Here is a 15,274-nt window from a genome sequence, read left to right as displayed (position 1 = left end):
TAGAGCATATCATGCTTAGTGAAATAAGTCAAGCAGAGAAAGACAACTATCATATGATCTCCCTGATATGAGGAAGTGGTGATGCACCATAATCATTACTTTTAATCTAGTGCTTTAAGTTATTATAATTTCTTGAACTCAAGAGTTGCTTTTATATTGTATTTCCTAGGTAATGTAGACAGGGGTTAAGTAATTCCAAAAGTGTCCACAGCTGAATTTATTCTTTAAATTATAGATCAGAGAAATAGGTCCAAACTGATGTTTTAAAAATTTTCGTTATGGGGGCACCTGGGTGGCTCAGTGGGTTAAGCCGCTGCCTTCGGCTCAGGTCATGATCTCAGGGTCCTGGGGTCGAGTCCCGCATCAGGCTCTCTGCTCAGCAGGGAGCCTGCTTCCCCCCTCTCTCTCTGTCTGCCTCTCCATCTACTTGTGATTTCTCTCTATCAAATAAATAAATAAAATCTTTAAAAAAAAATTTCGTTATGGCTCTTTAAGCTTTTGCTTTATGACTACAAATTATATGTATTAAGTGAGTAGATTCCAACCATTTTAAGTGTGAGGATCCCTTTCAGTGTCAAAAACAAATGGATTCTTTTATAACAATTGTTCTTTCAGTATTCTTGATTGAAAAAATATATAGACAAAACCTTACTCTAAATCTTGTGATTTTTGAAATGAATCTGCATTTTATTAATCAAAAAAGATGAACATAATTTAAAATACAGGATCAGATGTGTATAATAACATAACTTAGGCTTCAGACAATGCCTAATGCAAATATAGATTCCCACTCCCTTGTAATAACATAATTACTCATTCAGTGAAATCTTTTTAATAACACAGCTGCCAGTGAATATCAACCCAAAGGTTGGGAAATTTTGATGAGATATTTGCTTTCTTCAGACACTACTACCAATTATCTGTGATCTTAACTATTAATTTAATAATTGATACTCTATTTCAGAAGTTTTTAAAGTATTCAAGGACATCAGTCTCTAAATTGTCCTCATTTTTGTTCTTGTTTTTGCTTTTTGAAGATTTGTACAAGCACTTAATGAACTAGGATGAAGAACAAAAGCTAAACTTTAGTTGTACTAGTTCCCTTCATTCCACAAGGCTTCGTCTCTTTACGGTGTCCCCAGTTATTTATTTTCACTACCTGTGTTTTGCCATTAAATGATTTCAAATGCTCAAGTCATTTTCAGCTATACTGAGTGACTTTAGAATCTGCCTGTGCCCAGTAGTCATCTTTTGAATCTCAATCAATCTTTCTCTCTGTCTCTTTCTTGTTAAACACTAACATTCTGATTATCAGTTTGAATTTGAGTCAAAGCAGACGGACCTAGATTGAATGAAATGGAGCCATCCCCCACACACACCAAAAGTCCCTTTAGCAAGTTTGACTGTATCTGTTACCCAGAGAGAGGTTACCTGGGCATGAAAATGATGGTTATTGTTGGTCACCACATCTACTTTTAACGTGATACTTTTTAATGAAAATATACAAGCACTTCTGAATTAAGGGTTTGTATACCAGAGAAAGAAAACACAAAGCACTTGATCTCTTTGTATCCCTCCTTAGGCTAGAAGAAAGTTAAGATTTCCATTTCTACTGATGTATGTTTACTTAAGGAATTTTGTATTGTCATGTCTAGACATTTAGACCATAATAAACTTGAACATAATAGCCATAGCTTTTATTTTATTGTAAATACAGTAATAAAATATATCTCATAATTCACCCAAAAAACTGGATGGTAAATTATAGCAGACCTTATGAATGCAACATGAATCTGTGTGTAACATGAATAGACAGTATGTTTTCATGATCTTGTTTGTTAGTAGCAGAAGGAGGCCTGCTTAGGTCTGCACACTTCAGACATACATACATACATACATGGACACTTGGTTCACTTCTGTGTTCCTCACTTTGATAACCAGGATCTAGAAAACTGGAATGAAGTTGGAGTTGGGGAAGGAGTGAAAAGCCATTTCAAATGAGAAATTCTTAAAGGTCTCGGGATTACTTTTAGTATATATTTAGTAATAGATGTAGAGGACACTGGGAGATAGCATAACTATTATTAAATATATGAAAGGTTACTATATTTTGAATTTTCCTTTATAGCTTTTCCAGGTTGAAAAGTCCCAAGAAGTCAAATTTCTGCTCACTACAGAGGTGAATTTCTAATGAACAGAATGGGTTGTAGTAAGAGAAAAGTAAATTCTCTGTTAATAGGTATAGTCAGTCCTTGGTTGGATGATCATGTGATAATCTGTGATAGGATAACAAGGACCCATGAGTATGTGGACCAGAGTCTCTAATACCCCCTTTCAAACATGAGTATCTCTGAAATATTCGAAAAGAAATGGGTGTATAACACAAATCAGGATTTAACAGTGTTCAGAATACTCCCTTTTAAATTACTATCTCAGAAGATATTTTATAATGTCTCATTTCACTCCTGAACCGTTTTGATTCCTTAAGAGCTATACATTCAAAATTGTGCTGGATACAGATGCAGCTGAATATGGAGGACATCAGAGATTGGACCACAATACTGATTTTTTTTCTGAAGATTTTAAACATAATGAGCGTCCCTGTTCTCTTTTGGTAAGTAAGGTCTTTAAGATCTATTCATTGCATATTAATTTAATCCTTTATTTTTAAAGCGGCGTTTTTGTCCAAAGAAACAACTTCGTGTAAGTGGCATGTTAAAAAACGAAATGAAACAAAAAAACAAACGGGGTGGGGTTGATAGAAAAGAAGTGAGCTGAAATATTCAGAGGCGGTGTGTGTGGTGCTGGGCTGAATTTGCTTTTGGAAAACTGATAGTAACAGGTATTTGGTGGACAATTGGGAAAGTTTGTCTATCACTAGGAATAAAAAAATATTCCTTAAAAAATAAGGAGAAGGCATATTTTTCTATTTTTATGCAACACTTTACTTCCCTTCTGTTCTTGCTTTCTGTATAATCTTTTATATCCAGCAGATTTCTACATTATTGACTGTCTAATGAAGTTTAATTTAAAACACCTTAAGAGGGTCTATAAAAATCTATTGCTATTCTTTCCTGCAGTCAAAGACTGAATTCATTCTACTTACAGAATTTTCTGATTTCCTCATATCACTGAGAAAAACATTAAATCATATAACTAATTTTTACTCTGTGTTAATACGTACAAAAGGATATTGCTTTAAACTACAAGGCTTCAATTCTTTTTTTTTAATTCTTCTTTTTTTTTTAAAGGTTTTTTTATTTATTTATCTGACAGAGATCACAGGTAGGCAGAGAGGCAGGCAGAGAGAGAGGAGGAAGCAGGCTCCCCGCTGAGCAGAGAGCCCGATGCAGGGCTCCATCCCAGGACCCTGAGATCATGACCTGAGCCGAAGGCAAAGGCCTTAACCAACTGAGCCACCCAGGCACCCAAGGCTTCAATTCTTTTAAAACTGTAGGATCTAGAAACTCTCCAGATTTAGAGGAAGTCTTGTTTACTTTATGTCCAGATAGTAAGCTCAGATCCATTTATCTACGTTATTTTTTTTTTCCTTTTCCTAACTAGTCCTATACCCGCCCCCCGCTGGCCCTCCCTCCCTCTCATTCACACTCTCATTTTCTCATCCTCTTCCTCTTCCATCACTCCGCTTCCCATGCACATTTTTTTCATCATGGGAGGTCTTAGATGAAGATTTGGTTCACTTTTATGAGGTCAGAATGTATCTAATAAATGTATAGATAGTTTTATCACAGCTGTTAAATTCTCTCTTTTCCAAAAATGTAAGTGTAAGTCAAAGGGGAGAATCTGTAAGGGACACCTGGTTCCCCCATTTTTCTACCATATTCCTACCTTTAAAGTGGTGCAAGTGTATCACTTTGTAAATCACCCTATTGCCTATGGAATCAGCTTTCCCAAGACAGTGGCATAAAATGAGTGAGAAGAGCAGAGATAAGCAGGATTGAGTTGTGGATTATAGGCTCTGAGGAAAGTGTCATGGCCACAGGAGAGGTGAGGGTTATTCTAACAGTATGTGTGTGTATATACGTGGTGATGATAATGACACATGTTTATGTAGCTTTAGATACAGATGTAAATACATATGCATTATTAAGAGGGCGGCCTGGGTGGCTCAGTGGGTTAAACCTTCTGCCTTTGGCTCAGGTCATGATCCCAGGGTCTGGGATCAAGCCCCACATCAGGCTCTCTGTTCAGCAGGGAGCCTGCTTCCCCCACTCCTCTCTCTCTCCCTGCCTGCCTCTCTGCCTACTTGTTAATCTCTGTCAAATAAATAAATAAAATATTTTAAAAAAATAAAATGATTAAGAGGGAGGGTTTCACAGTGCTATCAGATTTTATCCACAAAGAATAATTGTTGTAGTTTGTCGGAACATTCAGTTTTGCCATGTAAAGTTGATAAGAATAGTTTCTAAAATGAATCTTATTTTTTTAATATTGTTTGAGAGAGAAAGAGAACACACAAGTAGGGGTGAGGGGCAGAGACAGGGTAGAGAGAATCTCAAGCTAACTCTGCACTGAGTGGGGAGCCCGAACCGGGCTAAGTCTCGCAACTCTGAGATCATGACCTGAGCTGAAATCAAGAGTCAGACAATCTCCGAACTGAGCCACCCAGGCGCCCCCTGAAATGAATTTTAAAAATTATCTTAGGAGACACCTGGGTATCTCAGTCAGTTAAGCATTGACTCTTGATTCTGGCTCAGGTCATGATTTCGGGTCCTGAAATTGAACCCTGTGTCCAGTTCCATGCTCAGTCCAGCTCCCACTCTCTATCTCTCCCTCTCCCTGCTTGTGTGCTCTGTTTCTCTAAATGAAAACATAAAATCTTTTTTAAAAAATTATCTTAAAGTTTTGCAATAACCCGTGAGAGATTAAGGAGACCATTCAGCTTGCAAGGAATGGAAAGGAATTTGGAAGAGTCAGGCAACATTTTTATGTAGCAAACTTCCTAAAGCTTCATGTGTCCAGTGAGGATTCTCTGTTAGGTAGAGAGGCCTGGTAGAACATTGAAAAGACCACAGAATGTTGTGGCAGCGAACCTGGGATCGAGCCCCCATCTGCCATTGACTAGCTCTAGGAAACTGAGTTCTCACCTTTTCTGCACTGCATTTTCCATCGTCTATAATGAGGATTAGTATAGGATACTCTCCACAGCAACAGATTCTTATGACTCATGAACTCATTAACTTGGCCAAGTTTTTTTGGAAACCGCAAAAAGCTATTTCACATGTACTTTAAAGGTATTGTTATGGCTATTCAGTTCTTTTTTAGGTATGTTAAGCACATCAGGATACTAGGTGCTTTGAGGACACATAGTTAAGAAGAACTTCTTCTAATTTGGGGAAAGTTAATAATCTTACGCCAAGGGCTCACCCTCTATGGGGATGGGCAGAAAATATCTTGCTATGCTTTCAGTTCTTGTAAAAATAAGAAAATTCTATCATAATTAGAACAAGCCAACTCACAGTGGCAGCAACAGTCAGGAGATTATTTTGCAAGTACTAATTGAATTTATCTTGCAAATAAGGAATGCACAGATAGAAATTAGCAGGTGGAGTGGAGAGCAGCACATGAGCATTGGTAACAGGTAGAGGAATACCACGCTGCAAGCACATGAGAGACAGAACAAAGCTTAGCCCCTGCCTGTATTAGAATTCTGATCCAACTGGGTCAAAAAGGTGATGATTAGTTCTGTCTTCCCAACGGCAGCATCTTGTTTCAGTAACTTAAGGTGCTTCAGGAAACACTCCTTTAAATGTCTTCAGGCTCCAGGTGAAATGATCACTGGTTTTAATATAGGAATAAGAGAGCCCAAATAGACCGGAAAGTCCAATAAAACATGTTCCTTCTTGCCAGAGTTATCCTTTGAAGAGCCAGAGGGGAAAAAAACCACATTAAAAAACAAACCTGTTCTAAGAATGTCTCATTATAATGGGACTCTATTAAACTAGGTCATATGTGCTGGGATCTGATCAGGGTTCTTGAAATGACTGCAGGCGCTCTAGGTCTCATTCCACCACCAGCGAGAGATCACTCTTGCCTCCCACATGGCTGGAATAAAGGGGAGAAGAAAGGCTTCTTTCCTTCTCCATAAAATTTCTGCCCATCTTAATAAGGACAAAGTATTTACCAAAGCTTATTTGCAAGCTCAATAATCCAAAGGATTTGCTGAATAAGTGTCAAATCTGCTTTCAAAGATAGTAACAAATAGTGCTTGAAGGAATCTTAAAATAGCCATGCAAGCTGCTGATGCAGGTAGCATTCCAGCACCTTCCCTATTATGAACTCCACCAGTTGACGCTGGGAAGCTGGGTGAGAACCGGGTGTGCGCTACCGTTGACACACCTTTGCTAAGGTCAGAGTCGCCCGCAAATGCCAAGAAGCGATGGGAAAGAATTTCTCCATTCTCCTTTACTGGCAATTGTCAGAAACTACCCTTTAGCACACTCATTTCCCTACATCTTGGTTTTGTTTTGTTTTTTAAAGATTTTATTTATTTGACAAAGAGAGACACAGTGAGAGAGGGAACACAAGCAGGGGGAATGGGAGAGGGAGAACCAGCCTTCCAGCTGAGCAGGGAGCCTGATGCGGGGCTTGATCCCAGAATCCTCAGATCATGACCTGAGACAAAGGCAGCCGCTTAACGTGTGAGCCACCCAGACAATCCTCTATTTGTGTCTCTGATAGAGGAACTTATATGAACCTATATGTTACTTACATGTTGGTCAGTGCACTGGAAGCAGAGAGGCTTACTTTCCTTTCTCTAGTTCATAAACTCAAATTCCCTGGCACAAATGGAAGAACAGATTATAGCACCTGTAATGAGAATTAGTTTCCTTTATGGTAACTCAAGTAGTCTCAAGAGTGAAATATGAATAAGGCAATAATTTCAGCATTTATTACTTTCCCAGTTGGGCTCCTCATCACTAAGAAGTAGATCTGTTGATGCGATTCAAAAAAAAAAAAAAAAGAAGAAGAAGAAGAAGAAGAAGTAGATCTGTTTATTCTTATTCTAAATTTGGGAATTCAGAAGCAGACTTTTGGTTTAAATACGGAATTTGGCATAGGTGTATCTTTATTGTAGTGGAAATACAATTTAGCAGTTGGGATAATGTGTTTTGCTCTATCCCAAATCATGAACATGTTTAGGTTTTTCAGATAAGAAAAAAAGTCAAACAATTCTTAAAGCTTATTCTTTTTTAATATTTCTAAATCAGATAATATAGATTTCTATATAGAAATATTAGTATCACTTTTCTCTTAGCCTAACATGAAATAATGAATTAGAATAAGATTTATTTTTTCTCAGAAAATATTTTATGAACTAAAACACATATGTGAAAATTAGAATTATTTTATATATCAAACTTATTTTTCAAAATAATTTGTAATTCTTTTATGACAAATGTGTGTATGAAGACTATGAAAAGTCTAATGCCCTGTTCATCAAATGATGTTATCACCCTTCAATTATGTGCTATTGCTAAATTTAGCAATTTCTAAGGAAATTTAAAAATTAAGGGATTTTCTACTTAAAAGTTATTTTAAAATTTTCTGTTTTCAAATTTTTGACACCCTGTCTTCAAAAATTGTATAATTAATTTTTGCAACTCAGTTATCCTCGAAGAACATAATACTTTGCCTGGATGTCATAATATAATAGATTATTGTGTGCTGTGGGTTTTTTTGTTTCTGGGTTTTTTTAGTCATGTTAGTTCAACATAGTGATTAAGTCATTAGGGTAGTCAAAATAACTAGGTATATTAGCATGCATTTTGCCTCTCTTAAAAAGTGAATTGGATTATACTGTGGCATTCTGATTCCTTCTGAAGTGCTGACTATAAATTTAGCTAGAAAATACTAAATTCATGACCATACATTACATTGTCTTATATGTTCTTAATGTGCTCCGAACCACAAAGTCTTTAGGGCTCAATGGCTAACACATGGGCATGGTATATATGTCGATCAGCATATATTACCTGTAACGTACCAAACACTTTTTCTGTACATACACTTAAATATAAATTGTTTATATTTAAATATGCTTAAACATTTTCATGTTTAAACCTACTCAAATTATGTTCATATTTCTTTTCACTTGCTGTATGAATCAAAACTATTTTTAGAATTCAAATTATAAAATGAGTGTTACAGAGCCAATACTTAGCACTAAATTATAGAGCCCCCAACCTGTTCGTGTCTGTGATTGTCTCATCACAAGGATTAGTTCTGATTATCTTAAATCCTTTAGTATAATTGGTAGTCATTTCCTAACCACTAAGAAAATTGATTTACAGACTCAGAACCCTAATAAAGAAAAAAACTCAAAATTCCATAAATAGCCAGAGTTAAGAAAAATCACTTGCTTGGGGAAATTCTTTCATGTTGCCTATACTGCAAGGGCTCAAGAGCAACATAAACACATTCTAGTAATTAACACTGCAGTGAAAAATATAATTACACAATATTCTACTCTAATGATACTCTACAATTATAAACTGAAGGTTTTTTGAGCAGATAGTATTAAGAGGTCTCTAAGTGTGACTGGAATTGGCCTCATAAAACTCCTTACATAAAACGACCAGCATCATTTAGTAAGAGTTCTTGGAGCATTTTTGAACCATTGAATGCCAAAAGAGGAAACTCAACGCATATATTGCAAGCCTTGAACTTCTCGTCCTTCTTTTTGTTATACTTTTACATTTGGGTTGGCTAAAATACCAACAGATCACAGAAAGGGTCTTTCTAAATGATAGGTTTATAGTTTTCATTTGTATTTCATTAATGAAATTAGTTATGAGGTTATGAATCAAACAGAGTAGGTGCCAGAACTCTGTAGGATTCAAACAGGAGATTGATGTGACCTGTCCTGCCAGATCACTGTGCCACACTGAGCAGAGATCTGTCACTATTTGTTTAGGTCCGACTTGTTTGTTTTATTAGATCTGTCTGCAGAGCCTTGAACTTACCAGAATCCTTTTATATGCATATAAGACCATACCTAAAATTAGAGAAATGTTTTTAATGTAAAGGGAACTGAAATTCTTCTATCTAGTCATTGGTACTACTGAAAAATTTAGATTGATCTTCAGTTCTAAAGTGCTTACAAGAATTCAGAATCATTCTATTATAACCTGCTGCCCCAGTGATTAGTTAAACCTAGTTTTTGTGATTCCCCAAACTATACACACAGAACAGAGTAAGTATATGGCAAACTCCTTTAAAAGGGCAGAACACTGTCTCCTGACTCCTGCCTGTTTTGATGAGAATTGGAGAGAGAATTGGTTGAACCTGTAAATAATAGGAAAAATAGAGGGAAACAGGTTATGGCATTGACATAAAGGGTTTCCCCACACGTAATGATGGCAAGGGCATACTATTTATCTTTTGGAAGTACTAGACGCAAATCGAACTGTGAGACATTGAGCTACCCAGTGACTGTTAGCATTTGTGAAATTATGATGATGATCATTTTTGAAAATCACTATTAATGAAGATTAGAAAAACTCTTCTCTAGTTACTACATTCATAATATAACTTTCTTTTTAAAATGCCATCACTTTACAACCACTTTAATCTTTATTATTCAAAACTAACCAACTAGATTAGTATATCTGATTTTTTTTTTTTTTTTTTTTTTAGAATTGTGAGAGTTCTTTATGACAAAAACCTTAAGGGAAAACATTGTGTTCATTTGAAGAGTCGAGATATATTGGACATCCAATAGTTTCATTCAGTGAAAACCAGCTGTTCTGTTCCTTTATTTTTTTTTTCTTAAGCCGTGCCTGCTTTGCATCTTACATTCAAAAAAGCTTTTTTTTTTACATTCAAAAAAGCTTTTTTTCTTTCTTTCTTTTACCTATCAGCCAGACTTTTACTTAAAGATAAAATGTCTGAAATAATAAAATATTCAAAGTGTCAAAAATGGAGAGATATTGTCACAATGATGCCCACAGTCTAATATTATTTTTACTGTTTCTTAACAGTAAATATATGTAAAATAGCATATAGATAAATATCAAGCAGTTCAGTTCACTTCTCAATTTGGTAAAAAGTATTTCAGATATGTCTACCAAAGAATATCTTGTGATATATGCACACATTGGGCCCACTTTTATTTATTCTTTTATTCATTGTTCATTATTTTATTTTGTCATCAATGGCACCTACTTTGTCCACTGGCACCTATGAAGAGTTAGAAATGTGAAGACTTTGGGCTTCTACCCTTATAAAATTCATAGTCTGCTGGGGAGGACATATCATAAAATTGTGTTAGATGTTCAGAAAGAAATAAAAATCCCTTCGACCTAAGAACTTGGGTTCACCTCTCATCTCTGCCACTTACTAAGTGTGTGACCTTGGGAAAATTATTTAGCTGCCCCTTGCCTCCATTCCCTCATCGGAAAGATGGAGGTAATCGCAGTGCTGCCTCACAGGGTTGTCCTGAGGAATGAATGAACTAGGACCAGAAAGAGGTGGAGATCCTCCCTGATGGAGGGCACAGACTGAGAGCTTAGTAGATATTAGCTGCGATTATCGTGTGGCGTCCTCACCATACAGAAGGGAGATCAGGGACCCAGAGAGGCAAAGCAACACAGCCTAGGTTGCCCAGATTTTAAAAAAACAAACAAACAAACAAACAAAACAAAACAAAAAAAAAAACACAAAGAAAAAAGAAGACAAAGGAAACAAACAAAAATGCATTAGTCATAGAAAACGAAGTGGAAAAGCTATGCTATCTAACGTTGTCAAAAGACACCCCGCTGTGGAGCTGGAACTTTCTAAAATGCAAGAGATAAGGAACTAGCAAGGTCAAGAGTATTCTGAGCAGGGACCCAGCGAAGGGAGGAAACCCCGCCCCCCCGTGGGAGGAGCCTGGTGTGAGGGGAGGAGACACTCGTGCCACCCCGAGCTGAGACGGGAGATGGACTGTCTCGCAGGCAGGAGCCGAGTCAGGACGCTGCAGGGCTTGGAGAGGATGCGTGCTGCGTTTTCAATGCAGGGGCGAGCTTTGGGGCTGGTTTAAGTTGGGGAGGGGCCTAAATACCCTTAGGATCCCTTATATTACCTTTCAAGTTTATTTCTTAAAAATGACAGGAGACAAAACGGGATGACAAATAAGAGTCTTGGTGTCGAGCGGTGTTCTGTACATTACTTTTATTCACCTGAGTAGAATAACATGGTAACCTCAGGGCAGCCTTCCTGTACCACCGGAGAGTGCCTCGTCAGCAGCGCGTGTCCGTGGGAGCCCGCGCGTCGGCGGGACGTCGGGTTTGGTAAAGCGTGTGGCGCCCTCTCGTGGGGGCTGCTTCGAAGGCGTCTCGCTCAGGTGCCGGGCCGGCTGAACCGCGGAAGCGTCTCGGGGAGTCCGCCCCCGTGGAAAGAGACCCGTCACTCGAAGCGCATGTGAGAGGGCAGCGTGTCCCTCGGACCTCATGGCACCGTGTTCGGTATTTCCTTCAGTGGCACTGACATGATTGTGTTGACGCAGGTGTACATTCCCAGCCGAGTGGGCCTCGTCCTTCAGAATGCGGATAGGCCCCACTGAAGAGACGGAGTTGCAGCTTCCCCAGAAGCCGCGCGCGCCCTGCTGCCCTGCTCGCCCTGTCGCCGCGCGGGTCCGGTGTCCGCCGGCCACGCACGGCCGTCGGTGTCCAGACGACACACCCATCGGACGTCGGAAATGGAAGATTGGCTTAGGCAAAGGGACGTCAGACTTTGGCTAGAGGGGGCGCGTGTGTTTGAAATTTCAAGAATCACTAGACTCTATTTTTCTAGGCGTCCGAGCAGCGAGGAGTCTCAGATGAAGTGTTCTGTGTGATGCCTTTAAACGACTTTTCTTTCTCGGCCAATATTTGATCCTTAACGTTCACCTATGAATCGTGTGTCATGGGTGATTATTTCTGTTGAATGTAGACAGTATTTTTTTTTTAAGAAGAATATCGGGGGACTTTATTTGTTCTAAGTATATCTTGGTTTAATATATAAAGCACCAAGGTTGTTACTATGGTTTTTTTTTTTTCACATTGTGTTTAGAAATACTGTAATAAGTATGGAGTAATGATATAAAATTAAGAGTTGGATCAGAGATAATATAAGACCATTCTACACTTGTCCATGCTTCATTTTGCCTAAGTTTTATCTTGTGACCTCTGCTTCATTTAGTATCTTGGTGGATGCTGATATCTCCGTCTTTCTGAAGACCTGAATTGGGAATTGTAACATTTCAGAAAATGTCTTTTATTGTTAATCAATAAAAAATAAAAAAAAAATTTAAAAACTGCAAAATTGCCTTTGCTAATATTTACTTTGCTGGACTACCATTGGGATTGATTTAGAATGAATGTTAAAGTTAATGTTAAAAAAAAAAAAAGAATGAATGTTAAAATGCTTCTCTTACCTCTCATACCCTCCCCACGTATATGCACGCATGCACAATGGGCCACACACAGGGGTTAATAATAGTTTTTCTTTAGGTACTATTTTGTAATGTAAGATTATATTGACTAACTCAGGTATCCAAGCTACTCTGCAGCTGTAAACCTGAACACTTTCAGACGTTGAATTAACTATCTCAACTCAGTGGGATACTCAGTCATGAAATTGCCAGTCAATTCATTAAATAGTAGGCCACGGGTCTAAAATCAGTGACACATAATTCATTCATAACTGAGAAATTGTGATGCATTTAAAAAACAAAGTATCTCTCACTTTTTTAAGATCTTATTTTCTCCTTTACATTAATACATAAATAGTGATGGCTTCTTTTTTGTTTTAAGCCTGATTATTCATGACTAATAAGCAGTACTTGGAAGTCTTAACATTAAAAACTTATTCAGGGGGCGCCTGGGTGGCTCAGTGGATTAAGCCGCTGCCTTCGGCTCAGGTCATGATCTCAGTGTCCTGGGATCGAGCCCCGCATCGGGCTCTTAGCTCAGCGGGAGCCTGCTTCCTCCTCTCTCTCTGCCTGACTCTCCGCCTACTTGTGATCTTTCTCTCTGTCAAATAAATTAATAAAATCTTTAAAAAAAAAAAAAATAAAAAAATAAAAACTTATTCAGTACTGGAAAGGGTTAGCAAAAGAGACTTTTATAGATAAATCTATTATATATTTACCATTTTTCTTATAACTTAGGCCTGAAACATGGTGTTTACTTTAACTTCAAAGTAGAGTAATAGTTCGATTTCCTGACAGAATCAGGATTGCTAGCTGATGATGATACCTACTAGGAAATGTTACTGGAAGCCTCTGTGTTGCTTGTTACCAAATGTTCTGAGTATCTTAGCACTGCCATGATCTGTGTACTGTACTCTTTACTGATAACCATTCAACATACAGGGGCACCTGGGTGGCTCAGCTGGTTAAGCATCTGCCTTTGGCTCAGATCCTGAGTCTGGGATTTGTGTTGGCCTCAGGGTCCTGGGATCAAGTCCTACATCAGGCTCCCTGCTCTGCGGGGAGTCTGCTTCTCCCTCTGCCTGCCACGCTCCCTGCTTGTGGTCTCTCACTCTTTGGCAAAAAAATAAATAAAATCTTTTTTAAAAACAACAACAACATTACAGCATACAGCCATGATGTTTTATGTTCTTGTTCATCATTTCTTACTTTGGCATTTCATTTGTATGAAGAGATGTGGGAATTTTCTATAATAGCTCTTTGAAAATAACAAGAAATTACTTCAGATCTAGAACCCATCTTCTTTCCCTTGTGACTTCTGATGTATTGATCAGTATTACTAATATAATGTTTAGATTTTTACGATCTAAAGTTCAAATTTAACAATGTAATGTAAGTTGCCTTTGCCAAATGCCCCCCCCAAAGGGAATAATAAAAGGATGTTGCTAGGTAGAAATTATAAAAATACATGCAACCAAAATATTAAGAGTCCAAAGTAGAATGTAGTTTTTTGTTGTTGCTTTTTTGTTTTTTTTGTTTTTTGTTTTTTTCCTATCAGAGCAGACAGCCTTTCTAGAACATTCTAGTATTGTACTGTATTTCTTTATAGGTCTTCATTTTTGTATCAATAACATTCTCCTCATGTGCTCTCTTCTCATGTGCTCTAGTGAGAAGTTCTTTCTTTGAACTGGTTAAACATTTTCAACAATCACAACAGAGAGATGCACAATTTTACTCCATGTGCCTTATAATATTTTTTTCTCTGATGTGGTTATCACTCATATCAAAAATGAGAGTCCTCTATCTCTATCTTTGTTGACTGATTTAGAATAAGTATTTTTACCATTCTGATCTTCTGTAGAACACAGAAAACATAGACAATTACAGATTTCTTTCCCTTGTTGGTTTTTTTTTTTAAATATCAGTGAGTGCTAGTAATTATTTTCCAAAACAGAATTTACCCCTAATGTTAATGATGCTTCATGTTTTAGTTTAATATCAGCTTACGTGGAAAGTGCCTATCTTTAATAATCAAAAACTGAACTGTAAACATTTTTCCTAGAACGTTTCCCACTTTTTAACACTTGAACTCTGAGGGTCAACTCCTTTCCTATAATTCTTTTTCTGTACGTTGAATGTTTCTGACGTTTCCCTGCTCTTAGCTGATGCATTCATCTCTAACATGAAATGAGGGATTTAGCCACCATGTTCCTCAAGTTCAAAAAAGAACCAGTGACAATAAATTGACTATTCCTGTGGCAACTGTGAAAGAATGCATGTATATTTTCCTCTGACTCGAGCACTCCCCTTAGCAATATCAATTCAACATTTGTCAACCATCAGGGTTATAGCCATGGCTATGTGGGATCATACGGGAGGTTGTCTGAATAAGGAGCCTATTCTTCAAATAATACAGAAGAGAGTGCAGACAGATCTCGGGGAAGCGATGAAGGGTAATATGTTTTCCTCTCGTGTTCAGCTGCGGCTTCAGGGCAAATATCTTTTCACTGTCTCTGGTCCCGCAGCCATTGAATCCCATGATGAAAGCAACATAAAATAGGTTTCCTGTTGCTCTTCCTGTTTAAAACAAGCCAGGGCAGACATACCTGATAAAAACCAAAGCAGGAAAGCAGCTTTCTGGCTGGCCTCAAACCTCTGAGACGATTTCTTTTTGCCTCTTTTGACTCGTGTCCTGAACTGGGGGCCTTTGAGTCTTGGGTTTCATTAATCTATATATTTACTTTTAGGGAGACAGGCACTGAGCTAGGAACTTTGCTAGGTGGAATATTTTGTTGAAAGAAAATAGAAATCTAAACCTAGCAATGTCATGTCCTTTATGCAGCCGAGTTCATTTATCAT

At 37.7% G+C, this 15,274-nt stretch overlaps 1 protein-coding gene across 1 annotated transcript in view; it reads left to right on the top strand.

Annotated features, from left to right (window-relative positions):
- GBE1 (1,4-alpha-glucan branching enzyme 1) overlaps positions 1-12,306 on the top strand; it is a 271,911-nt gene extending 259,605 nt beyond the window's left edge. Inside the window, exons 15-16 of the mRNA XM_082691935.1 lie at positions 2,497-2,614; positions 11,510-12,306. Of these exons, the coding sequence (XP_082548061.1) occupies positions 2,497-2,614; positions 11,510-11,566 (175 nt within the window). The 3' untranslated portion in view covers positions 11,567-12,306. The remainder of the gene's footprint in view (positions 1-2,496; positions 2,615-11,509) is intronic.
- The last annotated feature ends 2,968 nt before the right edge of the window (positions 12,307-15,274 follow it).

The sequence above is a fragment of the Mustela nivalis genome (assembly GCF_964662115.1).
Source record: "Mustela nivalis genome assembly, chromosome: 1".
In the NCBI taxonomy this organism is placed as follows: Eukaryota; Metazoa; Chordata; class Mammalia; order Carnivora; family Mustelidae; genus Mustela; species Mustela nivalis.
The sequence above is the reverse complement of the archived record's forward strand: the minus strand, read 5'-3'. Positions and strand labels throughout refer to the sequence as shown.